The sequence below is a fragment of the Indicator indicator genome, chromosome 32 (genome assembly GCF_027791375.1).
Source record: "Indicator indicator isolate 239-I01 chromosome 32, UM_Iind_1.1, whole genome shotgun sequence".
Taxonomy (NCBI): domain Eukaryota; kingdom Metazoa; phylum Chordata; class Aves; order Piciformes; family Indicatoridae; genus Indicator; species Indicator indicator.
Window position 1 is genome coordinate 1,625,154 of NC_072041.1, and position 27,774 is coordinate 1,652,927.

The following is a 27,774-nucleotide window of genomic DNA, read 5'->3' on the forward strand; positions in this document are numbered from 1 at the left end:
AGCAGAAGTTACACAACCCAGCTGAAGTACACAGACAGAAACACTCCCACTCTAACACTTGTGAACAACCACTGGTGCCCTCCTGAAATCAAAAATTACTTTATTGGAGCACATCAACCAAGGAAATTTCACTGTTTAAGATGAAGCCTTTCTAAAAGCCACTCTTGGGATCAGGAGTCTTACCATCCCTCTCTGAAGGACGTTTTCTGCCTGTGGAAGGGATGAGGGGAGGACATTTCTCAGTGAGAAGATGCACAGGCCAATCATTCAGCTTCAGCCATGGACTCAGGAGAGAGGGGTGGTCAAACCCTCCTTCTGTCACAGCCCTCCTGAGGAACACCACAAGCCACTTAATTTCTCTCTGCCCAATTTCAAAAGACGTTCATGCCAGCAGACACACACATCACCTAATTTTCAGGCCCAAAGTGACATCTACTTCCTATTTCCTCCAGAAAGCTTAGTCATTTTGATCTTCTGAAGGCTGCATTAGCTGCCTACATCTGTCTGGGAATACAAATAATTTAAAAACTCATCCAACATTAAAACAGAGTTTTGAGCTACTGACTCCAGCCAAATTGCAGTGTGTTGGGTTATCCAGTGAATGATGGCCACCTGCACACCTTCCCAAATGCTGCACTAACTGAATTTCAAATTCCTCTTAGCCACAGCCAAGTCAGACCTTACTGGAACAGCTGCTCCAGATTGTAATATCGATCCCTCACTAACTCTGACTTGTTTGAGTGCCTTCCCCTTGGCTTACAGCCTGCTCTTTGAATCCAAACGACCAGGAGCAGTTCAAGAAGGATAAAAAGACTTTATTGCTCTTGCAGGAGAAACTTCATCTACTTCCATCTGCTACACCTCTAAAGTACAGTCTCAGAGGGGAAGAGCAGGGTACGTGGCCTTCCTTCCTTGTTGCGTGGCACTCATCTTTGACCTGTTACTAACCTGAGGATCATTCCCCTTCTCCATCACTCTGCTGTTTCTACCTCCCAGTGCTTTCCCTGTCTTTTCTGCTTAGTTTTGTAAACTCCTCAAATGAGAGGCTAAATCTCAGCAAGGGCCTGGTTATTACAGATGCATCCAGGCAGAGACACAGCTCACAGAGATTAACACTGAACTACCTCAGGTCCCTTTGTTTCTCCACATAATCTTTTTTTCTCCCCTTAAAAATAGAAATGCATTCAAATCCTTCCTTGAATGCAGCCCAAGACAATTCTTTTATTCTGTTTCTCTTCTGCTGGTGGTGGAAGGGAGCATGCTCACAGCTCCCTTGGTTGCGCTTGTTCACATTACTGCTTTTGACATACTTTTACCCTACAGCCTATTGTCTGCAGAGCTCAGTTTCCTCTTAAAGCCAGTGTCAGTGCTCTCAGGGAGCTGTGGAAAAGACACAAACCAACCACAATCAGGAGACAACCATGGCCGCCAGAACACCACAGCCTGGCCTTGTAAACAAGTACTAACTGCACCTCTGCTGTGTGCTGGGGACAAGATACAAGGGCCCCAAAGCCAGCAGTGGGGCAAACCCAAGGCAATTGTTGCATTTTTCAGAGGAGCAGGCAGCATGTATGCAGCACAGGAGTTGCATTTGAAAGCGGTGTCTGTCCTGAGCTAACTCTCCCCAACATCAGAACTTGGACTTCCTTCAATCACATCTACAACCTGGATGGCTGAGCAGAGAGAGTTTTCAGACAGCTGAGCCACAGAGAGCTCCAGAATGCCCTGAGTCACTAATTAGCTATAGATGCCAACATATGGTTGCTCATACAAAAAGCAGTTGTCCTGCACTCTGCTCCATTATTCCAAAGAACCTGAACTAGATAAATGCAGTGCTCTGCACGAGCACCAAGTAGATGAAACATCCATGCTTTGTCCAACTTCCCAGACACTGGAGGGTGTTGGAAATGATGCATGTTACATTTAACCACATTTATTAGCCACGTGTTCTGAGTGCAATGAACACTTCACTTCCTTGCATTTCCTACTCGAAGAACAGCACACTTGACACACAGAAAGCACACCAGGATGTTGTGTGCCTCTAACAGCACACATCTAGCCACACAGCAGCTCTGAAGTAACAACAAATGCCTGAGGTTTTATGCTTTCCTACAGCTTTGTGATTTGTGTGCCCACAACTTCAGGCACCCACAAGCACTTGCTACAAACCAGACTTCCAAAAGCATTGGGCATCAGCAAGCCAAAGGAAGTTCTTCAGCTAAGTTTCATCATGAAAATTCCTGCTCACAGACTCAGATCACCCTCCCTGCTAGCAACATGATAGCACTTTGCACAAGGCCTCGCATTTAGACAGCTGGGACTCTAATACCTTGGATTTTGGATAAACCTTTTCCAAACTGTTTCCACACACCAGATTGAAGCAGAGGATAAAGATGCAAGGGCATCACTACAGACTCTGGAAATTATAGTTCATTAACTACACCAATTTGGACTCCAGTGCTTATTAAGATGAAGTAACACCTTTTTGCACAGTAAAGAGGCATTTCAAAACAGAAGCTAGTCCAGTGTGCTTTGTGTTTTGTAATGTATAATAGACTCCCTTAGCAGGTATAATGGGGAGAAGGGTGCAATTTCCAGTGCCAGGCTGATGAACACCCAAAATGAGATATCCAAGTCCTACTTAGGTTTGTTTTCTTTACTCTCAAGCACTCTTCTTATGCAATGCTTTAATTTAGACTATCCTGAGAACTGGTGCAGAATTAATCAGGTCAGTGAAGGCAGGCTGCTAGTCCTGACTGCTACACCTTTAAACACTTCTTTTTACTGCCCCTCAACTGCTACTCTTCTATTTTTAACTTGGTTGCAAACTCAAGACCCACGGGGCATGGGGGCAAGCTCTTCCCCCAAAATGCCATTCACAAGAGGCCGACCCCCTCAGCTCTTGAGGTTATTTCCCCTTTTTCCACAGCTTGTTTACTGGATTGTTAAGCATTCTGGCAGCAAATGGAAGGGGGTGGGGAAGGAGACGAGCTGCCACATTTCTAAAATTAGCATCTTCTGTCTCCGAGAAGCCTGTGGAGATTTCAAAAATCAGGTTTCTCTGCAAGATGCAGAGATATGGAACTTAAGCTGTGGTACACAGCCCAAGACTGAAGCTCTCTTTCATACCAGAAAGCTAGTTTATCTTCCCTATTCCCTCCTCCCCTGCTCCCAGCTGCCAGTCAGGGACCATTACCACAAAACAGCAAGTCCATTTTATTATATAAAGTAATTGCATTCATTTGCCCTGTCATCCACAAGCAGCTCCATGACATCTTCCACATGAGCTTGCCTATCGAGTCACAGCCCATTCCCTTTTACAGGTCACTCCTGCTGTGCTGGCAGAGGCACTGTGAGGGCTGCAATTCCCTCTTCAGTGTGGTTTTATCCCCTCAGCTGTATTTTTTGGTCCTCAGGTACCAGAAAATGCCCTGCTCAGGGAATGTGCTCTGTCCTCCTTCAGACTTGAAAAGGCAAGCGTTCATAGCAGAAGCTGCTGCAGTAACTTCTGTATGCATATAAGTACCACTTGCTCTGTGCAAAAATATCAGAGTTAGAAATAGACCTGTCTTGCAAAATCTTACCTCAGTGTTGGTCTTTCACAGATGGGCTTTAAGTTAGAAATGGAAGAGACTCAAGGATGGAAACTCAAATTCCCATCCAAGAAGCAATCGGTTTGCCAAAGTCTTACTTTGGTTTACCTCCTGAAAGGAACTAAAAACTCAGCCATGAAACAAAAGCAGGCTAGCAGAGAGATTTAAAACATATGGGAATGGATATTTTTGTTCCCCAAACCCCAATTTGGTTGCTTGTTTGTTTTTTTTTTTTTAACAATTATATTTATTCTACTCCTATTACAAGTCTCAATTCAAGTCCTGTAACCACTATATTTGCTTAGATCATCTCACTGCTTCTTTCAGCTATCAGAACCATCAGTGGACAGTGTTGCAGAAGAGAACTGGGAAAAGAGTTGGGCAGGTTGATTTCTACAAAGGAAAGTGGCCCAAATAAAACATGTGTTCTGAATTCAAATGGTGCTTCATCAAAATAGGTGCTGACTTAGAGAGCACATGAAATAGTAATATACACTAAGTGCTATATACTATAGAAATAGTAATATACACTAAGTATCATAAACTATATATTCATATCTAGAACCTTCTATGAGATGCTTCAAAACAAACACCAAATCTGCATCTTCTGTTCCAAGCCTGAAGAAGCAGCTTTATTGGAACATTCTACAAGACTTGATTTGTAATCTGACATGAAAACCAAAACAAAGTCAACTCTACAAAACATTTCACATTTGCTAGAAGTCCATAGATCCAAAGTAAGTGATTTCATTCAAGTTTACTCCAGACATCTCTGGTTTAGATGTTTATTCCAAAATCCTTCTGGATCTGCTTTGAGTCTTGAAGTGAGCAGAAGTTGGTCTTTTCAAGTACTTCTGGACTGGAGACAGAATAGTCTCCATGAACCTGAACTAAAATCCAGCAGAGTTAATAAGAGGGTTCAACAAACAGGAGCCTAGGATTGTTACATTAGGGCTGTCCTACAACTGTCACAGAGATGCTGTAATTCAGAGCTTAAAAGCTCACTCCAAGTTATGTCTCTACATACCCACCCCTATGTGCCACTGCTGACTCAGAACTACTGTCACCCCTTTTAGCTATTGTCTACTAATGAAACAAAAGCACAGAGTTCCATTTAGGCAATCTGAGCACCAAAATAAAAATTAGCCTAGCCTGCTTACAGCAGCTTCGGTGCTCTGAAGTGATATCCTGTGCCCACTTCATGTTTGCTCTGCCCTCCCAGACACAGCCCTTAGAAAATCCCAGGATTTGTTACTAAAAGTGAGCTTAAAGGCACCCAGCGGTCCTGCTGCATGACAAACCCCTAACTCTTTCTTTAAAGGAAACCCCTGCCCCCAACAACCCAGCAGATTTAGTCTGTCCTCACTGTCAAGGCCATGGTTTGTTCCTTCTCAGTAATGAATTATGAATGCCCCCCCTAATACACCTCTCGTACTCAAATCACCAACTAAATAATGCATGAAAAAAGAGAAGAGACTCCTCTGAGGGGAGAGAGCTGTGGGGGACTCAACTTTGAATCATGTGCTACAGCAGCAAGCATCAAAGCTTTGCCATCAGGTTTGACCCCAGCTGGGGTTTACTTTTGAACAGGGTTAGAACTAACTTCTAATGAATGTGAATGGCTGAACAGCAGGGCCATGGCCTGAAAGAGCCTACCCAGAGTGAAACCTCAAAGGAAGGAACTTGCTAGAAGCACCTGGGTATCAAAGGTCTTCACTGTCTTGTATCAGGCTGAGCTGGAACAGGAGGTCACCAGCAAACTGATAATTTTCACCAGCAATACACTGGTGGTTCATTCCCAGTAACAGACAGTGTTCAGGTTCAAGAGAAATGATGCAAGTTGGAGATAGGAAGCCTGCAAATAAAGCAAAAGGTGAAGCAGGGCTGATCAAGGAAGTTTCTAAGCATGTAATGAGCTTAGGATGATGGAAAATGAGAGTAAAGGCAAGTGACAATCCTTGGCAATATTCACCTAGTTAAACCACAGCCACAGAGCTACACCCAGCAAGACCATAAACTTTGTTATTCTTAGTAGTTCATTTTAAAGCAAATCTATAAACACATGCAAATAATTCCTAGTTTGTTATGCAGAGATCTTACTGCTGCTCCAGGCAAAAAGCATCTGCATTAAAATCTATCTGCAAAGCTGTATTTCAAAACAATACCTTTGGAAAGGGGGGGAAGAGAATCAGCATACTCCTGTATCTCCTTATAAGACAACCTGGGACATCCAATTGGGGTTTGTTAGGCCAAAGTTGGAATGAATTTGAAATTAATCAAAGGTTAATGACAGTCTCAGAAGTGATGCTCAGGAGGGAACAATCACCTCCCCTGATCCCTTTCCAAAGCTGCTGCAGGTGCAGCTGACCCTCAGTGCCACAGGAATGTGCTGCTCACCCAGATCACAGAAGGAAAAGCTCTCCCAGCAAATTCAGCAGGCTTTGGATCAGCCCTGACATGTGGTCAGGGTCAGGAGGAAAAGCAGACAATGTCTCATCTACAGACTGCTCCATCTTCACAGAAACTGGAAATTCAGCTTTCATTATTTCACACAAGAATTCAGTGCACAATCCACTGCATGAACTTTAAATCTTGGACATAAAAAGTGGTGCCAACAGAGGCTAGTGTCTTGCAGGCAATTGCCAGAGCCCTTTTTAGTGTCTTATCCCCCCTGAGTGCACCAGCACCTCCCCTTCAGGTGCAGAGCACAGAGGCAACAGCTATTTCCCCATTACAAAGCCAATGGAACAATCTGTCACTGCATTGTCTCCAAACGATGCACTTAACACAGCATGTTTCACAACAAAACAGTAGCATGGGACCTTCTGAACTCCCTCACACTGCTAGTTCTATTGCTGCTTCAAACTTTGTTCTGATTGAAGCGGGCAATCTGCACAGCTTGGATGTTACTTCAAGTCAGTCAGCAACTTTTAGTGAGAAGTAAACAGCAAATTGCACACAGCACAGTCAAACCACCTGAATGCACGGCAAGAAAGAAAAGCAGGTTCAAAACCAGCCAGTAAAGAACCCAGCCCAGACTCTCTGGTGATAGTCACTGGCAAAGTCACTCTGACACCAGGACTGTATTTACAGGACGTCATGGCCATGACACAAGGCAGAGAATACAGACTTCATCCTTATCCTACCTATCTGTAAGATTGAATCCAACACCTGGTACTTGCACTACTAGAAAAAGCCCTTCCAGTGGAGGACTAATCACAGGTATCTCAATACTCTGTAGCAAAGGCATGCTAGAAGAGTGGGGAAGGTTATATAAAGCACACAGAGCGAAGAAAAACGCAAGAATAGAACTGTTCTGCTGGAAGAGCATCCCTAAGGTCACCATTTCTGTGGGCACAGAAAGAAAAACCTAGAAAGGAGCACTGCACCCTGCGAGACAGTTAAGTGGCTGATCAGCAGAGCTCGGAATGAGCTCCTATCTCCCCATTTCACATTTTCTGAGGAGCTGGCTTGCACAGCACCTGAGTACCTGCAGGTGCTGTTAGCAGTGAGATGTATTCCATGTGTTAACTGTAATTTACTTGTCAGTCATTCACTTGACTAATTACCTACTCAAAATGGCTCATCAGGCAGGAACCTGAAGTGTTACAACCATCATTACAGATGCGATAGCTTTATCCTCAAACAGAAAAATGATACAAGCAGCAGCATCCCCCACCTACAAATACGCTTTGTCATAAAGCACACAACTGACACATGCATGCACGGCATCAGCACAGAACACTGCTGGACATATCAGACATCCAAACATCTTAATGGCTTCAATGAACTCTGTGCCACAGCCAAAGAGAAGAGTGGCTGCACAATCAGACCTGAGCTGCATAAGCTGCAAGAGTAGAACTGTGTAATCAAGGAGAGAAGGCAGGGACCTCAGAACTCTTAGCATAAATGATTCTGTTGCAGAAAGCAGTGACTAATGACATTAAGAAATGATGCACAGAGTTTAGCACACTGCACGGTGGTGTAGTCCTTCTTATTTAAAAGCCAACCTTCACCTCCTCCCTCAGTAAAGTTTGCAAGGTACACTTCAAGGTAATGCCTATAGCTCAAACTGCTCTGGAGTAAACAGATTTGTCAGAGAATTAGGAACTGGTCTATCTTTAGCATTACCATTTCCCTGAAGCAGTTACATATTTTACTTACAGTAAGTGGAATGGATTTTCATTTACTTAACAGTCTTTCTATTCCTCTAGATACTATGGCCATAATTAATAAAACATGCCTGCTTCGAGATAAGAGAGCTTTGGAATGATGGTGTGCTGATAAGGTCTAAAAAATATCCTTATCCTTTAACTAACCAGAGTCAAACAGCTAAATAAATACCTCTGCACAAGTGATGGAAAAAAAAGGAAGAGTAATGTGATGTTATCAAAGTGCTGCTAACAACCAAGTGTGCCCATAAGCACGAGCAGAATTCATCCTCTAGCCAAAATTGCAGTCTATAGAGTATAAAGAATAAATCCACCTACTGTGCTGCGGGGGGCTTCCTACATCCATTGTCTTGGAGAAATGGGAAGATTTTTTTTCAAGTGCCTACATCAGGATGTAAAAATACTCAGCATTTCCCCTCCGTCTTGCTCCCTCTTCTGCAAGTCCCTCTTTCTGTTTGTGTGAGAAGGCAGTTTAAATTTCATCCCATTTATGAGCTCAGGCACTGAGGAATCCCTGTCAGTTTTCCGATGGCAGAGCTCCTGTACTGTACACAGCACCCGAGGAAGCGGGGGAGAGAGCAGAGGTAGGATTTTATCTAAACTACTTTTTGCTAGAACAATTAACTCTTCGTTGACTGACATCCCCTTCCTGGGATCTCGAATGTCAGTTGGCACTGAAATGTCATTCCTCTGAGGCAACAGGGAATTCTTTCTGACAGCTGTTTAATGTCCATGTTCCTCCTTTTAAGATTTCCTCTGCTTTTCTCTTCCACTGCTTATCAAGGAAGTGCAGTCAGACACTGCCACAGCTATGATTTCTTGCAGCCATACCTGGTGTCCCTTTTCTGTTATGCCAGGGTGATAAAGGATCACAAATCTTGTGAATTTCCTAAGGTTACTGTGATCTCCAGTCACTAATGGCAATCTAAAACTTCTGGAGATCTCTAGCAGATTTATTCTCCAACAGCTAATGATTGCTGCTTCTTCAGGGGAAGCATGTAAAACCCCTGAACATAAACATCCAAAAAATCACAGAAGAAAAATATTTAGAAAGGAAACAAATTTTCTGTCTCTAGAAAAATGAAATGTGGATGGAGCTGTAGACACTAGCTTCATCCCTAAGCACTGAGGTTTTCAAGGCAGAAAAGGAGGATCCTGTTCCACTTCTCTCAATCACCTGCTCTAATAAAGAAACACAGTTCAGCAACACCACCCCATAGCCAGTCCAGGATAACTGACCACGACTGCAAAGGTTTTCACAAATCTAGGGTTTTCCTAGGAGCACCAGATGCTCTCTAGATGTTTGCATCTCTTAGGAGAGAGTCTTAACTTTTTAGTCCCCACCTCACAGGGAAGCTTCTCTGATGCAAATTTTTACCTCAAGCTGCATGAGAAAACCAACCAGAACTAGATTTTCTTAGGAGTCATTTATCCTCTGGAGGCCAGCATGCTGATTTGAGGGCAAAGGGGATCTTGTCCCCTCCAGTCAAACAGGACAGGCAGATCAACACAATGGCATCATATGAAATGCCAAAACATGTTCTAACGCATTCAGATCGGTGGCAAGCAAAAGCTCTTACCATCCTGTTCATGGCACTCTTTCTCATCTATGAGAACACTACTCAGGCATTCTTCCAGGAATGAAAGATGACAAAACAAAGGACCCACATTTGCTGGTAGAACTTCTCTCATCATTAGAGGTACTAGCTTCAATCAGCAACAGCATCTACACACACTCAGAAGGATATCTTTCTCAGAAAGCTCTCTTTAACCATTTAAGGTATTTTAGGCTTAATACTGCTGAACCTCAGGCATTCAAAGCAGCATTGTTGTTCCCTGTCATTGAAACCATGATCCTTGAGACTCATTCTGATCACTGGCTGAGGAGTGCCTCACACTGAGAAAAAAAGACTTAACAGAAACATACAACATTGCCAAAAATCTCATTCACTCTTCTCTATAAACCATTCACAGCTCAACTATTTTGTGCAGAGCATTTTCAGCAGAAAAGGTCCATGACAGAACAATTTCCTTTCATGTTGGCTGCTCAGGTTTAACTCCTGGTTTGTAATCTCTGAGATCATGAGTTCACAAGGAGAGTATTCTGATTTTTTTTTTCCACTATCTTGCCGGCGATGCAGCTGAAGAATCCTAGATTTGCCTAGGGGACAGCAGCAGCCATGCATAAAGCAGTTCCTCATAGTTAATTAAATGTAGAAACCCTCTATGATTGGCTTCAGAAGACAACCAAAGTTATTTGCCCTCTCAAGAAACAAAGCATTCCTCCCTCTGATGAAGTATTTAACCTCAGATCGAACAGATGAGATTCTGATGTAAATAAAGATAAAAAGAAGTCCATGTGTAGATAGATGCAGGACATGTAAATGTTTGGGGAGGTAAGCAATATCTAATGCCAGGCAGGTTTCACAGCATCCCAGGGGCAGGGATGGCTTGGATTTTGAATAGCCACTTGCCAAACTCCAAATGCAAGTCAAGCCAGACAACAGTCCATGCTGCAAGACACAGTGGACAAGTCACTTGGTTATACCTGTACTCAGGAATTTTCAGGATTAACTTTACCAGGACTACCAGCAGATAAAAATAGTTTACTTGTAAGAAGTATGAGAGAGAGAGAGACAGTTTTCATTTAGAGTGCTCACAGGAACAGCATCTTCCTGAGCTGGTTTGATTGACAGCCTTATTGACAGCTAATGGCTGTAGCTTAAAAACTTCCCACATAATGCCAATATAGCTGAATTTTGGTAAAGAACACTGGATTTCCCTCCCTCCCATCTCTGACAAACACACAGGCTCAGTGCCCAGCCAAATGAATGAAAGGAACATATTTTTCTCCTCACAGCATTAAAAAGTATTTTTGATTGTTCCAGCACTGGTTCAGTCAATCCAGAACTTACTTCATTACCTCTAAACACTCATCCTAACCATCTGACTGAGCACTAGTTTTGCTTATTTCACTAGTTTCTAAGAATCAAACTAGAAAGAAATGTAACCTTCCTGCTTCCAGCTACTCACACACATCAAGACCTTTCCTTATGCCTTGCAACTAGCAGCAGTTCAGAGGGAACACAGCAGCAGTTGCCTTAGGTAATAACTATCAAGTGATGGCAGGTAAGAGAGCTCCAGGAATAACAGTCCTCTGACAGAACTTGTTCTGGGGCAGCATGAAGCTTTCTAAACCTGCCTTCTAGAGGGCTGAAAGGAACGTTTGGAGGCTCTCTAAAAGAGGAGCACACATGCAGGGCTGTCTTCTGTGACCTCTCTTTCCTGCACAGCCCTGGTCACGGATGGTAGAAGAGCCATATTTCTGCACCCTGTTTTTGTCACCGTGGTGTTCACAAGAACTGTTTAATAAGCATGGAAGACAGATACAGATACATATATTAATATATATATATATAACTTCTTGTTCCAAAGTCTTTTCAGTCAATTTGTGCCCATGATGCCAGCTTAGCCTTTGCCAGGCATCCAGTAGGTGGCAACAACGATACAGGCAGCTCATTGCTTTGGCATCTTGTCCCAGGCTCTGGAATGTGTGTGCAAACAATACTATTTATTCTGCTTCAAGTGGCCCACTTCCCACTACATACTTCTGAAGTCTTTACAAGCAGCAACAGGTATATACAAGAGAAAGCGGAAGAAAACTTGGAGAGAGGTTTTGGTGGAGATGGAAGAAGAAACAGAAGGTGATCCAGTTTCTAATCCAGGTTCATTCATAAAAGGTCTTATCAGCAGCACACCAAAAATGTAATATGCTTCAGGCTTTACCTCAAAGTAATTCCACTTCTTCCACAAATGACACACACAAAGATCCATTAGTTTCACAGCAGTAGCTTGGATCAGACAAGACTCTGATATTGACAGGGTATTACTCAGTCGTAACAGTATAAGCCTAAAGTAAAGGGGGGTTTGGTCAGTCTCCTCTCCAAGACTGCTCCAAGGGCAATAAAACTTGCTCACAGAGTCTACAGACAGCTTTAAATTAGGTGGGAGCAATATAATAGCCTTTAGCCCCTCAGAAAAGACAGTGAGAGTTGAATTTCTGCTCATCAGAAAGACTTAAGCCAGTAAACCTCCCATTTTTTACTTCTCAGACTTTGATGTGACAAGCTGCTGATGTTCAGTTCCAGAATCAAAAAGCTGAGATGCAGATTTCTATCAAGCTAATGCATGGCAGCATCTACACCTGTAACACAGACTGCTATTCCCTGCCCCAGCACAGAAAGAACACCGAGCCTGCAGCAGAGGTCCAGCAGTACCTTTCACCTTGTTTTCACTAGTTAACTGCTGCAGGAGGAGCAGGGCTGCCTTATAAACTGTCTGCCCAGAAACCCTCCCCTTTTCATTGCAGTCGCATGACTTTGATAGCACACAGCAAAGAAAGGTGAGGCCCAACTGCAATGTTCCTACTGACAGCAGAGAGCAGCCAACACATCAGGACCTCTCTTAAGTACTTTTATGGTTCTCATTGCTATTCCTAGCAGTTTCATAACCTTCCACACATTTACCCTACCAAAACCCCACTAAAGACAGTTAGTTATTAGCACTTCATGATTCTAAGCCAAAAATCACCTTCCAAGGTCCAAGGATGGAGACAAACTGCAGAGCTCTCTACGGTATTGCAGGTGTCAAATTCAATTTTATTTTGCTCCTAATTTCCATCACATTTCGGTAGAAATGTCTGTGCCTAAATCGGAGTTAGGAGACTAAACAGCTTTAGGCACCTTGGCACACAGTCTCCAAGAGCTCCATTACAACACACCAGTAAAAAACAGACAAACAAGAACCCTAAGCAAACAAAACCAAGACAGAAGTGAATCTAGATAGGCTGACAGGTTTTCATTGCCTGTTGAATCTAGTTGTGCTAAACAGCAAGGCTGAAAAAGCTCATTTGATCCAAAATTATATCCTAAAGAAAACAAAACCACATTCCTCAAAGACAGGAAAATGGAATATATGAATCACATCAGCTGAAAGACAAGACAGCAGCATTCAGCACAGTCAGAATGAAATGCAAGATCCTCCTACACTGCTTGGTCCACTATGAGCTGTGTCTTGTGTCATCATTTATCCTACAGAAGGATCAGAAACAGATACAAAGCAGAACAGTAGCATTGCAAGGCCACTCTGTAAACAGAGCAAGGAGATAACAGCTGAGGAAGGATCCAGGTTATGGAGAGCTTGCATTACTCTAAACAGCTAGAAGCTAGAAGGTTTAGACATTTGTGTAGCTTTTCTATCCCGAAAGCACAGATCAAGATGATTAAACAGGACTGAAATATTCCAGATTTATTCTACTGCAGTCTTGCAGTGCTTGGTCAGATGAGTTTTAACTAGGTCATCAGGAACATTAGCAGCCTCAAGAGAGATTGTCATTGAGTGAAGGCTATCAGTGTACTCTTGAACCTTTGGCATTTTAAATGTTTCAGATAAAGCAGGATTAATTTTGGCACAAAGTATCTGAAATATTAAAATACAGGTAAAGCAGCAAATGTATATCTCAAAATAAACAACCAAAAAAAGAGCCCAAGTGTTTCACAATCTACCCCCACTTTCCATTTAGTTAAATGTTCCTAATGCTTTCATTAACTTCAACTGTTTCTTCCCCTCAGCCTGCTTTCTCATGCTGGTTTCCCAGACATTTGATTGCTCAGTTATGTTTTGGTCATAGATCCTAAGCTCTCCCTCTCGTGCAATTCAGCATCAGCTCAAGTCCTTTAATAACAGAATTTCATTTTGCCTCTGCAGCATAAGGGAAGACTAACAGCAGCTTGCCATGTTTATTACACTACAGCTTCATTCCTTGTTCAGGAAAGAAAACCCTTTAAGCTGGGACTCTGCAAAAGCATCAGGATTTGGTGTCACAGTTTGTAGTGGTCACTGTGTAGTACCAAACCACGCGGAATGACACAGTGAAGTTTCAGCACTGGGGACAAACAGTGTCTTTTCAGATTTGAGTTAAACTACACCAACAGAAAACCAAACCCAAACCAGCATCCATTCTCCAGTCCCTCACAGCCCCTGGGGCTGTTTAAGGCCAAGTTGGATAAGGCTTTGAGCAGCTGAGTCTAGTGGAGAAGTGTCCCTGCCCATGGCAGGGAGGTTGGAGCAGATGATCTCTAAGGTCCCTTACAACCGAAGCCATTCTATCATTGCATGGGCCACAAAATCTGGTCACATTTGATCTGTAACTGATGGGCAGCTTCACAGTTTAATTCAAGGTGCATTCAGACTGCTGCTGTCAGTTCAATATCACTTTTGTATCTGTTCTTTAGCTAAACTTGTATCACAAAATGGTTTGGGTTGGAAGGGACCTTTAGACATCACCTAGTCTAGCTGCCCTGCCATGACAGAAGCACTGCTCCTGGAGACAGGCAGGATGTTAGAGCCACAAGCTGAAGGCCACCTTAAGTACTTCCCCAGGGCTAATCTGATGCACTACATATCTAAGCAAACAGGACATTGCATGTCTGTGCACAGCCCTCTTTCATCAGATCAGAAGGGAAAAGTGAGTCTAGACATGCCAGGACATATTGGAAAAATAGAGCATTACTAAATTTGCCATATACCTCCTCAACTTGGGACTCTCCCAGTGCTGCTGGAAGAATGTTGAATCATGCTATACAGCAGAATTCTGTGTAAACTAATTGCATTCCACTCAGATTCCCTTTTCACACAGCAACCTTACTCCTCATCCACACACAGCCTACACAGAAAAGGGGAGGTTTTATTCCAAAGGAAGCAACAAGCTTTGAAAACTCTGTCTCAGTAATTCAGCAAGCTGCAGAGCAATGCTGAGAGTTTCGAGCCATCTAAGATGAATAAGCATAGCAGACAAGGAGACTGTAGGGAGCTGTGATAGTACAGGACCAGATGATCAATAGAGGAGCATCTAAGTGCAATGGATTTATTCCAGCAAGTGATTTTGCTCTCTAGCACCATCCTTTCCTAAATTCTCTTGTAGATTTGTTCACCCAAATGAGAAAGCTAAGTGTTAGGTTTGACAGCACAGGCCTGGCAAAGCTGGAATGTCATATTTGATAGCATAGGCTACTGGGGACAACAGCTCAACAGTGTTACCAGCCCTCCTCTGTAGTTTGCTTTGCTTTTACTACAATTCAAGGCAAAATCGGGTCAAAGCTGTCAGCATTTCAACTGAGTCATATAAAGAGTTAAGGAGGGAGTTAAGAACCAGCTCCAGTGGGTGTTCTGAACAAGGCTGCACAGGGATTCCTGAGCTGCAGACCAGCTTTTGTCTGGGTTCAGACCCACTTGCTGAGGAATGCTGGAGGCACAGCAGGGGCACAACAGAGACCTTCACTCCCTCCAACCACTTCTGCCATTTCTTTGCACTTTGTCCTAGGGACACACAGGCTGACAGAGCTTTATGTATAGCTGTGTACAATGGACAATTCTTGTCCAAGAGGCAATGGATTACAATTCATCCTGCATATAAGTAGCTCTCTAAAAAGCAGTTTATATGATAGAGCAAGCACTGGAACATTCCATCACACTTCTGTAGTGCAGAAAACACACAAATGATGCAATACACCTGCTTCATCCTCTACATTTTTGCACTGCTTTTTCTCAAATCCCTTGCAAACTGATTTATGAGAAAGAGCTAGGACAAAAAAAAAATATTCATCATGGTTTGTGTGAGCTGCAGGTGAGAGGCAAGAAGCAATTTTGGTAGATATTTCTTTTTCCATTGTCAGTCCATAATAGTAGTATTGAGGCAACCTTCCCCAGAGCATACAGGCAAAGATACCTTTGCAGGCTGAGGAACCACAAGATATGAACAGAACAAGCTATAATTGACTTCCCAATTGCTGGAAATTTAGCCAAAATGATAAAATTAGTTCCTGTGAGACCTCAGCCAAAACTTTCAATGTTGTCTGCTTCACAACCAGAGGTAATAAATAAGAATCTATTTCAAGCAACTGAGTCCTGTGTTGACTACATGCAATTTTGATTAAAATCCTGTGATAAATCAACTTCTTTTAATTATTATTTTAAATGCAACAAGCCAGCTCCTCCTCCTCTAGATCTCTCCTGCAGCACAAATTCATCTGCCACAGACATCAGTTACACAATTCCCTTCCTCCTACCCAATCTCCAGTCAACACCTGATGTGGAAAAATCACATCTGTAATCTCCAGAGCTTCCAAAGAGAAGAACTCGTTTTCCTCTGTGCAAGCTGTCACTCAAAAAAAGAACCAGAGCTAACAATAGTTATTCTTTGAGCTCTGTATCTCTCAGCTCACTTCAGACAACTTCATGGCACAGAGCCACAACCTGAGGCAGTATAAATCCTGCTCTCATCAACTTCAAGAAAGATTTTCCAGAGCGCTTGAAAGAATCAAGGGGAAAAGTTACAATCAGTTCTGACAGTCTCATACTGTGATAATAATTTACATTTTTTAATATGTGGCCCACAATACTATGCTTTGAGAAAGAAAGAGGTTGAGTTATTCTTGCTGCTCTCGTGGCCTTCATGGCATTCTACTGCAATGATTCCTCCCAGTTTTCCCAGCATTTAGTGTTCCCTCCACAATGCATCTGGGGAACACTAAAGAATATAATACTTCGGAGCACTTAGTGCTGCTGAATATATGAGCCTGGCTGAAAGCCAAAAAGCAGTTGATAGGCAGCTGCAGCAGAATCCCCCAGAAGAAGGATAATGCTAAGGTACAGGGGTATCACTGCTTCTTTCTTATTAGCAGTAATTACTTTGACAAGAAAATAATTGTTTGTCTCACAAAGATCCAGCACAGCTCACTGCCACCTTAAGGGGAAGGCAGCAGACAAACACAAGCTCTAGCAAAGCTGCACAGAGAAGACTGTCATTCTGGTAAGTTGCCTTTTCCCATACATCCACATCCCCTCTCAAATCCACTCTTAAGGGCACAATTCCAATCCAAAGACTCCTAGGAAAGAAGGTCAATGACCAACACAAGATGCTTCAGAGATCTATGGGGAAAAAAACACTTGCAGTGTGGTTTGTGTCCAGTTCTGGGTCCCTCAGTTCAAGAAGGACCTCAGGGAACTGCTTGGAAGAGTCCAGCACAGAGCCATAAAGATGCTGACGGCAGTGGAACATCTCCCTGTGAGGACAGCCTGAGGGAGCTGGGGCTCTGCAGCTTGGAGCAGAGGAACCTGAGGGGTGCCCTCATTCCTGTTGATAAAGATGTGCAGGGCAATGTGGGAAGGACAGAGCCAGGCTCTGCTCAGGGATGTCCAAGGACAAGAGGCACTGGGTGCAAGCTGGAGCAGAGGAGGTGCCACAGGAACAGAAGGGAAAACTTTTTCCCTGTGACGGTGCTGGAACCCTGGAGCCAGCTGCCCAGAGAGGTCCTGGAGTCTCCTTGTCTAGAGACATTCAAAACCCACCTGGATGTGTTCCTGTGTGAAAATAAAGTATTTTAACCCCAAATTGTTCAATGACAGAATGGCAAACTTCCACTTACCTACTGTGATGATGTTTGCAGAGAGGAAATGAAAGCAGTTTCCATCATGGAGCATGGGGTCTTCTCTTTGTGTCAAATCTCCTGCTACAGATTTTGGAGAAGTCAGAGCCATCTCAGGCTTTCAGAGCAGCCCAGCAACCACACTTGCTCCAAGTCAAAGTCTTTCAGGCCAGACGTGTGCAGAAAGATTCAGTCAAGTAGTGAAAGTATCTGAGAAAAATGAAGGTTTTCAGGAAGTTGCTGGCTTACTTCTGAAGGCACAGCCAGTGCTTTCTCTGGAGTTCCACATCCAGGAGACTGTCCTGGTTTAGTCCTGCTGAGACATATTCCATGCATCGAAGACCAGAATTTGCAGTATCAGTGTGGAGAAGAACTATCCCTGGGCTGACAGGAGCGAGGTGATGGCCCTTCACAGCAGGAAATGGTTACAAGCACTCAGTGTATCTTCTCAGGGTCTCTGGCACGCTGCAGACCTGGAGAAGACATTCTTTTTACACAGTTGCTTTAACTGTTTATTATACAGGATTTACTACAGGAACACAGCTAGATGACATACAAACTGACCTCAGAAGCTGCTTATACCCAGATAGCTCCTCACATAACAGAAGGCACCAATTCTTCTTTCCCTTACACCTCAGTTTTTCTGTAATCACAGAAAACTGCTTTTGCCAGCAGCAGCTTCTCCACAAGCCAAACTACTCCTGCTAGGGTCAACATTATAAATCTCCACACACAGATACAAAAGCACACACATACATGTAATACATACACTGAACTTCATCTTTCTACCCAAGAAGTGACTGCACCGGTCACAGGGCCACAGCACACCTTGGAGAAATGCCTGCTGTGATGCTGGTTTGTTCATTCCATGCTGTCTCTTACCCTTTAAAGCTCTTCTCTCCTCTCACATGCTGCCAGATGCCTCCACACTGTGTCTCTTCCCTCCTCTCACCCATCTCCTGCCCACTGGCTACAGAAGACTCACCTTTCCCAAGCTTTTAGCTGGATACTTTCCCCAGAGAAAGAAGGTCAAAGGCTCACTCTAGAGCAGCAATCACACAAGACAGAAATCTGGGATCCTACCTTGTGCTGGTAACTGTTTGAATCTATGGGAGTCTCCTTGGGTTTGTAATTACAAGTTGAGCTCCAAAAGCATTGCCCTAACATGTTTTGTTGTGAAAGCACAGATCCAGTTTGACATTATTTTAAAAGAGAGAGGGCAATGAGGCATCACTATTAATGCATAGTGAGTGGAAATAGAGGGGGGAATGAGACATTCAGAGCAAAAAAATTACTGAGCTGTCCCTGTTGCAGCACCAGCCAGGGTGAAGGGGCACCTCTCTGCTTGTCTTTGGGCCCTCAAAGCAGCTGCTTTGGGGAGTCATTTCCTCTCTACGACTATCTGCTCACCAAGCCCCACCTTTTCCATTCTATCTTGTCCATATCTCCTCTGTTGAGAGGGAGCAGAGCATGGCAGTCAGTGAAGTAATGCCCAAACACAGAGCCAAATGCTTAGCAACTTCATGCATGGGACAGTGGTGCTTAGCAATACCCTGCAGGAATTCAGTGGCATTAAAATATCTTGTTTCCATATTTAAACAGGAACAATCTCAAAGGGTGTCCCATGGCTCTGAAATAATTTTGGGCATATTAAGGTATGAAATTCATTTGGTGAAGAATATGCTTCTTACAAGGCACAGCTAGAGTCACCAAAACCAAAATTAAAAAGTCAGGACAGATTTCACAAATGGACTGGACTTGAAAAGGGAAGGGAGGCAAGAGGTTATCAAAGATACTGCCTGGCCCCAAATACACTCTTGTACTGCTGCCATCTCTCTAACTGCATCCCTTCACCATTGGCTGACATACATAATAGCTAAAAAACCACAGAGCAAATACTTTTACTTTAGACTGAACAAAAGCAGTTCCTACATTCCTCTGTGTTCACTTTGTGCATCCCAAAATAAATGGTTTTTCCTTTAGGTTAATCCTTGAACTGACACCAACAATGTATTTACAGACACACACAGAGCTGACTTGCCAAGGCTCATTCTAAGCTTTTCTACCCAGCTTGTATGTAACTTTGAGACAGAACCAAAACTAGATGTTAGAAGGCATCTCGGGAGTCAAACTGAGAAACCCCAAACTGGACTCAGCAGTATTTCTGGAGCTACTCAATTGCATCCTCTGAGCAAGTACTTCTCTGTTTGACAGGCAAGTTATCTGCTTGCCTTTCATAGCCACCAGCCATAAAGCACCATTCCTGGTACATGGGCATCAAGTGTTTAACCCTGACATTAGTCCAGGGAGCCACAGCCCATAGGGCAGTGACACTGTCTGAACATGGGGACAGGATCTATCAGTTTCTTTTTCAGAAAAATGAAGTGGTTGGCAGATATTTTGCCAGACTCTCTCACCAGTTTTGCTCAAGGGGATTTTTGAGAGGTCATTTCCTTTGTAGGAAGTTCAGTCATTGTGACTCATGGTACACCAATGAACATGTCCATAAGAGTGAGGAAGGCTTAATGGGCAGAGATGTTCATGCTGCTACACACTGGCATCATTTCAGTGAAAGCAGATGAGTTGCACTACTTAACATTGAATGAGGATATGGCTCACTGAATATTTTATTGACTTGAGGTCACGTTAAACACATTCTTGACTCCTTTCAGATCTGAAAGAAACTATTGTGACTCAGCTGATCTCAAAATCTCTTATCATGTAGACATTCTTTCCTCACTCAGTCCCACCTCAGAGCTTCTGTACAGGCCCTCAGACTTCCCTCTCTTCTCCCCTTTTTCTTCAGTATACCTGTTTTAAGATAAAGAACCATAACACCCAGTCTCTCTGCCCAAAGCAGCAAGCAGTGTCCCCATAAATCCTACAGCCAACAGAAAAGCACACAGCTAATCTTTATAAGCACAGCAGGATTCAAACTGATATCTCAGAACAAGATTCAGGGCCCAGATGTCTAATTAAAGAAGATGAAAGAAGTTCAGTTGGCTTTCTTGTGAAGACTGTATGATGAGAAATATGCCTTACACCCTCTGGAAACATTTCACCTCTGTTACACAAGGAAACACTGGCCTCTGAGAACACTGACAAGTCACAAAACAGCCCAAATAGAGCAGCTGTATCTGTTCAGACCACATCAACAAGATTCAAACTTCCTGCTCAGGTTGACAGTGCACTTAAGTATTGTTGTGGGTTGTTCCGTACTCCATTAGAAAACAGGAGTAAAAACCCCAGAGGCTGGACAGATCCCTCATACAGACAAAAAAAAAAAAAAGAAAACACAAACACCTGTGTATACCACTAACAATCCTATATCCATTTTTGTATTACTGGTGTATTTAAAGTTTAACCCCCACAGGCTTGCTTTTGTGCTCTGGGAGGTACTGTGTGGCACCCACCTGAACTCAGACAAGCTCTCCTATCCCTTCAGAGCAGATGCACTGATACTGGGGATGAAAGATAAAAAACACTAAGTCATCACTCAAACCCAAACAGAATCTTAGAACTGTTTTAGTGGGGAAGACCTTTAAGATCATCAGGAGCACTCACAGATCGAGTCCAGCCATCATAGTTTGACAGGAAGCAGATCAATAGGATAAAAGATCAAATGGGAGAAGATACTTTAAGGCACTGGAACCCGAGACTTGGGATCTGCTTTCCAGCTCTGCTGTGGTTCACTACGACAGGCTGCTCATTTTGAAGAATGCAGCTCCATTCAGCAGGCAATTCCATCTGAGATAACCTGCACGCCCAGGCATGCTCCCTCACATCCAAAGCAGCTGCAGAATGAAAGAAGTCTGTCTCGGTGCTACGGAACAAGGGGGTAAGCCCACACCTTAGGGTGTGATACAACATTCTTTTTCCCAAGGGACAGAGCATGCACAGAACAAACTGGCATGTGAGGCAGAGTTCTCCGGCAAATAGTTCACTTCAAAGTATGAGGGGGAGCACCGAAAAGGCAGTAAGAGAACACCAGGCTATCGTTCTGCCAGCCTAGTGCATTCACCTTAGGCCCAGAACACAGCCATCCCACCTAAAAGGGACACTTACTGTTTGTCAGCTTCTCCTCACCCACCCCTTACAGCCTGAAGCAGAGCTGCACACACAGGAGAGCCCTGCATTTTTGCTGAGTGATGTAACTGAATACTCCTTATGCAAGCAGAGACATTATTAAATCCAAATCATTTCTTTCAGCCTCATATTGACTGTGTCACTTGGCTTCACCCATTTACTTTACAAAACAAAACTCTAAATCTGCAACAATTTCCATACACAAGGAATAGACTTGTTTGTAATTCCCTCTTTTATTTATCCCCAAGTGCCCAAACCCCTCTCAGTTTCATAACCACTATTTGTTGCCAGTCAGGTCCAGACCTACGAGAAATGGCAATGGAAACACAGGAAACAGCAGCCTCTTGCTCCTTGAGAAGTTTTGCATTTCTTACTAGCAAGGGAGAACTGGAAATTTAGTAGGAGAGCAGTGGGAACTAATTAAGCCAGGCTCTAAATTTCACCCAATAGCTCAGCTCAGAAGTACTTTGAAACTACAAGGTTCATACTACAGACCATGAAAACCAAAAAGCCTCGGTGAAGGGCCAGGGAGATCATCTCTTTGTTTTGTTTCTTTCACCATTCTTATTCCAGCCATCTTTCAGCACCTATTTATTCTATTTTCCACCACTTGTATCATTACTAAGACAAATATAGCAGAAATGTCTCCATATATAACTTGAAATTGGAACAAGATCAGAAGCCAAAGAGGGTAAAGCCCTTTCAGATGCAGAGAACAGATCAGAGCACAGGTTTCACAACACTGACAACTACATTTTCCAATACAAAATGGTCCAAACTCCCAAGAAGGGAAGGCAGCTGTGTACTACTTTGTGTACTCTGTGTATCTTTGATCTGTATCCTGATTTCACTTCTCTAACCTATACTGGGGAACTGCAAGGGGCTAAAACTTGGGCTCTGCTTGACACAACTGAAAGCCAGCAAGCAGGATTCACATCACTGGAGAGTATCAAACACGTGCACACACACACACAAACCTGAGCTAATGGGATGCAGCTCTGGGAGAAGAGAACAGCAGCCCATTCAGTGACAGCTGCAGAGACAGGACAATCTAGCACTTAACTGCTGCAAGTGGGAGTCAAGACTATTATCTTTAACTACACCACAGCTCCCTACTTCATAACATTGTGCAAATACTCCACAGATCTACTTCCAAACATTTGACTTCCCTGAAAGCTTTACACGAAGTCAAAGCTGCTCATGACAGCCTTCAGAACTAGAGATAACAGAAGAGCACAGAAATTATGACATGCCCTTCAGTGACAGGGAGAAAGGTGGTGAGCAGAGAGCATGGAATACCAGTCCTTATCCCAAAAGGGAATGAGAGACCTTGGAAGGATCTCTTACAATTTAGACTGCTTCAGAAATTTCACACCAGGGATTTAAATAAATGTAGATATCAAACTTGCTTTGCAGTATAAAGCAGAGCACAAGCTCCTCAATATCTCAAACCTCATCTGTTTGCATTGTCCTTTGGGTCACACACTGCTTTTTGTTAAGCCTAAGAACTGAGCTATATTTAAGTGCCTTCTATGACAAACAGTTGATCTGGGGAACATTCGAGTCTCTTAGTCAGCAATTCCCACTTAATTTCCAATAAATACTCCTAGCAATAAGCTGCTGCTAAGAACCTTGTGTGCACTCTAATGCCATTGTCTATAAAGATCACCTCTTCTGAAAGCTCAGTAAGTCACCTCCCTGGACCTAAGGCTGAGCAAAGGTTTTCAGCAGGATTTGCATAGCTGGCAATATTTTCATTCAGCAAAGGACCCTGAACAGAATCAAATCATGGTGCCTTTTCAAGTGGGTCTTCCTCCATACCACCTTCCTGTAAGACAGGCACTGAGCTGGTGAGAGCAACTGCTACATGTGTGTGCTGCAAACAGGAAAAACATGCTTGCTCTCGCCAGCTTCAAGAGAAGGGCTGAGTTGTATTCCTATTTTTTTGCCAAACATTCAAACTAATTTCTTTGTTTAATGAATCTCCTTCCCCATTAGCAGGAAGGGCTCTGAGAACCACTCAATCCATCCTCATTTTATCAAACAGAGGACAGTGACACACACAAACTAATGGACTTGCTACAGGGTCGGAAGTCTTTAAGGTCTAATCCAATAAATGTCAAAGTACAGCTCTGCTTTGTTCACCACCTTAGTGTGGACTTTAGTACTTAGTCAATAAATAACATTACTTCAATAACCTCCTCTCATTTGGAAGCTGTCTAAACTCACAGGAGGGGAAGAAGTGGGATAGGCCACTTGATACTGTAGGAGACAAAACCCCTATTATTGAACAAAGTATGATCCAGAAATGAAATCCACTTTAGTGGTTTCTAAGTGTAAACAAAACCCACCCAAGCCAGCCCAGCCCAAATCCACACACCAGAGGCTAGCTCTAAGTGGGCACTGCAACAATGGGTAACCCTCAATCAAAGACTCCCTCCAAAGCCAGTGGAGTTCATTCAGGTCTTTCCAGCACTTTCAGCCATCTAACAGAGCCTATCATCAGCTCCACTTACAGCCAGCTACCTCTGTACAGCCCAGTGTGGTCACGTCCTAGACACACCAAATCAAGCAGAGATTTCACCGAGTTCTTACAGCAATCCCAGCAGATAACACATTCCAGAGCTCTCTGGTTTTCACTTTCTCCTCAGCAGCTTCTAGGCACCTCTGTTGCACACTTCTGTTGTTTCCCCAGGCTCCATTCCTTGGTTGTTTTTTTTTATTTTCTTTTTAATAAATAGAACAAAAATTACATATTTTCAGGCAAAGGCAGAGAAAACAAAAAAATACATTCCAGCATCCAAGGGCACTAGGAAATCTGGAATAACAAGCTAGAGGGGGGCATGCTGACATGGAGAAGAAGCAGGGAGGAGCTTCTTTTAAGCAATTTTCTAGTAACTAGTCCTGCAAGGAGAGCTCTGAAGAGGCATCCTCTTCCCATCAGATTCAACATAAAAAGTGGTATTGCAAGTTTCTGCATAATGGCCTTTGGCAACCAGCACCTGGAGGGGATGGGAACTACACAGTTTTTGCATCACTTTCAATCTCTCCCAGGAATGTTAGCATGTAAAGCTCCTTTACTTTCCCACGTGATTTCCCTCTTTATTTCTGAGGCAATCCAGAGCTCCTTGGCAACTATTAAGATGTCAAAAGATTCTCCAGGAGCCATTCCTTAATTAAATGGAAACAAGTGAGGCTGTGATAAACAAAAAAAGGGCAGGGCCAGATTGGAACCAAGCAGACAAAGCCAATCTCTCAAGCTGCATGCTGTATTTCTCACCCAAATGGATTGGAAACCTCACTCAGGTAATGCTTTTGGGTCCATGGATATGGAAAACTGCACCTCTACATTCATTTCGGTGGTTTTTTAACATTTAGCTCACGTTTGCTTGAAATCCAACGTCAGATGGGTCAAAGGGTGAGCTCCTTAACAAAAAGCAGCCAAAGGCTTGCAGGCTAGCTTTGAGCAGCCAGAGGCTTAGCAGCAAACTTCTTAGAGAGCTCTTCTCATCTATGCACTTGACTCAAGTATATCTGATTGTGGCTATTTTGCACCTGAGGAAGTTGTTCTTGACATGCAGCCTGAAACATCACATCCCCATCCACAGTCCTATCCTCTTAACTTCCTCATCTCTTCAGTGAACACTTCAGAATTTTGGTTCAATTTCTACTTGAAAACGAAAAAATTTTCAAGTGTGGGCTGCAGCTATCCATCAATGCCTCCTTCAGAACCAAGGTCCTCAAAGTCCTGTGGCATTAGACCTGCTTGTTTTGATGTCTGCACTCAGAATGCCTATCAGTGCTGCACAGACTGCCATGCTGACTGCCAGACAGCAACGTACAGAAAAACAGTGGGGAAGGAAGTCAGACCTTTGCCTAAGCATGTGCAAAGCTTTGTCACAGCCTGCAGTTCTACAGGTACCTATCCAGTGGCTTTCCTGGGTACTTACATGTGTTGAAGGCAAGTGCTCCACCCCCACAAAATGGGGGCGGATTAAACAATGAATAAAATGTTTGGAAATTCCCTACAGACCCAGTGTCTGTGTTCTGAGCAGAAGTGTGGAAGTCCAGAACTTGACAGTGACTTGCAGCAAATACTAGACTGAGATGTTCCACAAAGTGGTCACATTCAGAGGCCAGGGATGGAACAAGACTTGGCTCATGTAATAGAGACCTTTTCTTCACTCTCATCTGATCCTGAATGCATGGTCTATACCTGCTACCCATTTCACACAGGGCACTAAGAACAACTCACAGTAAGACCAGACAGGGAGGTTTGCTGTCATCAGGAGCTGAGGTTAACTCACAAATAAGCCAGGACAATGGAAGCAAGTGAAAGACAATTCAGGCATAACACTGGAGAATCTACTTCAGGACTAAGATTAGATTAATTTAAGTCTACCATGGGAAGCTGAGGGTCCCTTTAGAGCTAACATACACCAAAATGTATGACAAATGCACTGCACTAAATGCAGGTGACCCTTACTAACTGAGATGCTGTCTTCACCAAAAAAAAAAAAAAAATCTTCAGCCTTCTCCTATTATCCAGGCTCATTTACATAGCCTATGTATCAAGCTTATTTAGACAGTAATTTTCTCAGCTCTGGAAAAATTAACAGGACTAACAAGAACAAATTGGAAAGGTTGGACCAGATGATCCTGGGGTCCCTTCCAACCTGGCATTCTGTGATTCTATAAAATTCCAGTGAAATTCACAAATAATTTGGCCCCTTTGCATGGTTTCTACAGGCTATTTTAAAACCAAAGTAAGGTTGAGGTGTTCTGTAACTGGGCATACAGAACTTCAGAACAACCACACGCTCCATAGCTTGTATTCCTAACCAAGAGTGAAGATTCCTTACAAAATAATTACAGCCTTTTACCCCTGCAGATTTGTGTGATAGGTGAACATTATCAAGCTCTCACACTGGAAAGAACTTCCTGCAGCAACATTCACTTAGATACTCTCAGACAAATTAGTATAAGCATGGAGTAGCTTTTAATTCAGCATAAACAACACAAATGATGAATGCTACATGGAAAAAAAAAAAAAAAAGCCTTTTCAGCTAAGGTAAAATAAGCTTGGCCATAAACCAGAAAGTTATCATCAGTTTTGCAAAGCCAGAACAAAACCCAACCAACAGCAAGGAATGACTGAAAATCTTGCAGTGGTCTCTGGGGCAGGAATTGAATGAGTTCCACACAAATTTACAGGCAAGACATTGCACTGAAAAGTCTCATTTACTTACCAATGACAAGGCATGAGTTAAACAATCCACATACCTGTGGCCCTAGAAGACTTATGCTTCTGTAAGAGGAGAACCCTCAAGGCTTGCAAGGACAACCAGAGAAAAAAATTACCTCTCCAAGTCTAACGTAAGGATTAGACTAACAAAAACTACTCAGGTCAAAAGTTCTCCTGGCTTTAGACTACCTTAGGCAGGTGATCAGAATGATTGATTCTCTGGGCTGGGAAGGATCAAAATACATCACATCATAGGAGCTGATCTTCCCAACAGAGTCAGGAAACATAAGAATCAGCAGCTCTTCAGTGTTTCAAGATTCAAGCTGATATTATACAAGCACAGGACAGGAACAGATCTGGTAAAATATTTTGCTTATTAAATACAAAAGTCTGCTGTCTGCCATGGCTGGTTGTGGTCTCTGTGATAAACCCACAGTGCCCACAGGCAGACAAGGAGCCCACCTATTGAAGAGCTTGTGAATAAGTGAGCATTTATTCATCTGTTCTTTACATACTCATGCTGGCTTCACTAGAGAGCAGTAACTATGGCACCAGGCAATCTTGCCCACATTTAGATAACCAGCACACTTCAGCAGCAGTCACTGACCTTCCCTCACCACCTCTGAGTTCTTCACACCTCATCTTACTAGGCAAAAGAGAATTCTCCTCAGCTGAAGTTCCACACCCTCACCCCCCAGTAAGAGCAGAAAAACCTCTCTTAGCAGACTACACTTTGAATAGTTTGACAATGAAGAAATAATTTGAGCTAGATTCAGAGCACACTTAGCACACTCAGCAGTGAATCTTACTCAACTTCTGTTTTGTTGTTTGGTGGTTTTGGTTGGGGTTGGGTTTTTTTCTTCTACCATGAACCAAAACTTAACTCTAGAAATCACCACCCTCAGGAACTGGGGTATGCTTAAGACCTACATTTAAACTCTGGAGCCCAAGGCATTTGAAGCCTACACAGAAGTAATTTGCCCATCCTTATTTTGCTATATCTCTGCCATCATAACCCACATTTTTATGCCAGGAAAGAACTGAAAATTCCTTCTCAACAGCCCAAAACAATTACAGAAAAAAAAAAAAGTTCCTGAACATTTTCATGAATGAAAGCTTGACCAAAATAAACCAAGCATTAGACATCATCATGCTCTCTCCATTCTCTTCCTTGAAAAAGAAAAAAAAAAGGC

The 27,774-nt window shown here is 43.1% G+C and overlaps 1 protein-coding gene across 1 annotated transcript in view; it reads right to left on the reverse strand.

Annotated features, from left to right (window-relative positions):
• Positions 1 to 17,362, reverse strand: part of PLCH2 (phospholipase C eta 2) — a 73,094-nt gene extending 55,732 nt beyond the window's left edge. The window contains 1 exon segment of the mRNA XM_054394926.1: positions 17,251 to 17,362. Coding sequence (XP_054250901.1) covers positions 17,251 to 17,362 — 112 coding nt within the window.
• Positions 17,363 to 27,774: the final 10,412 nt, after the last annotated feature.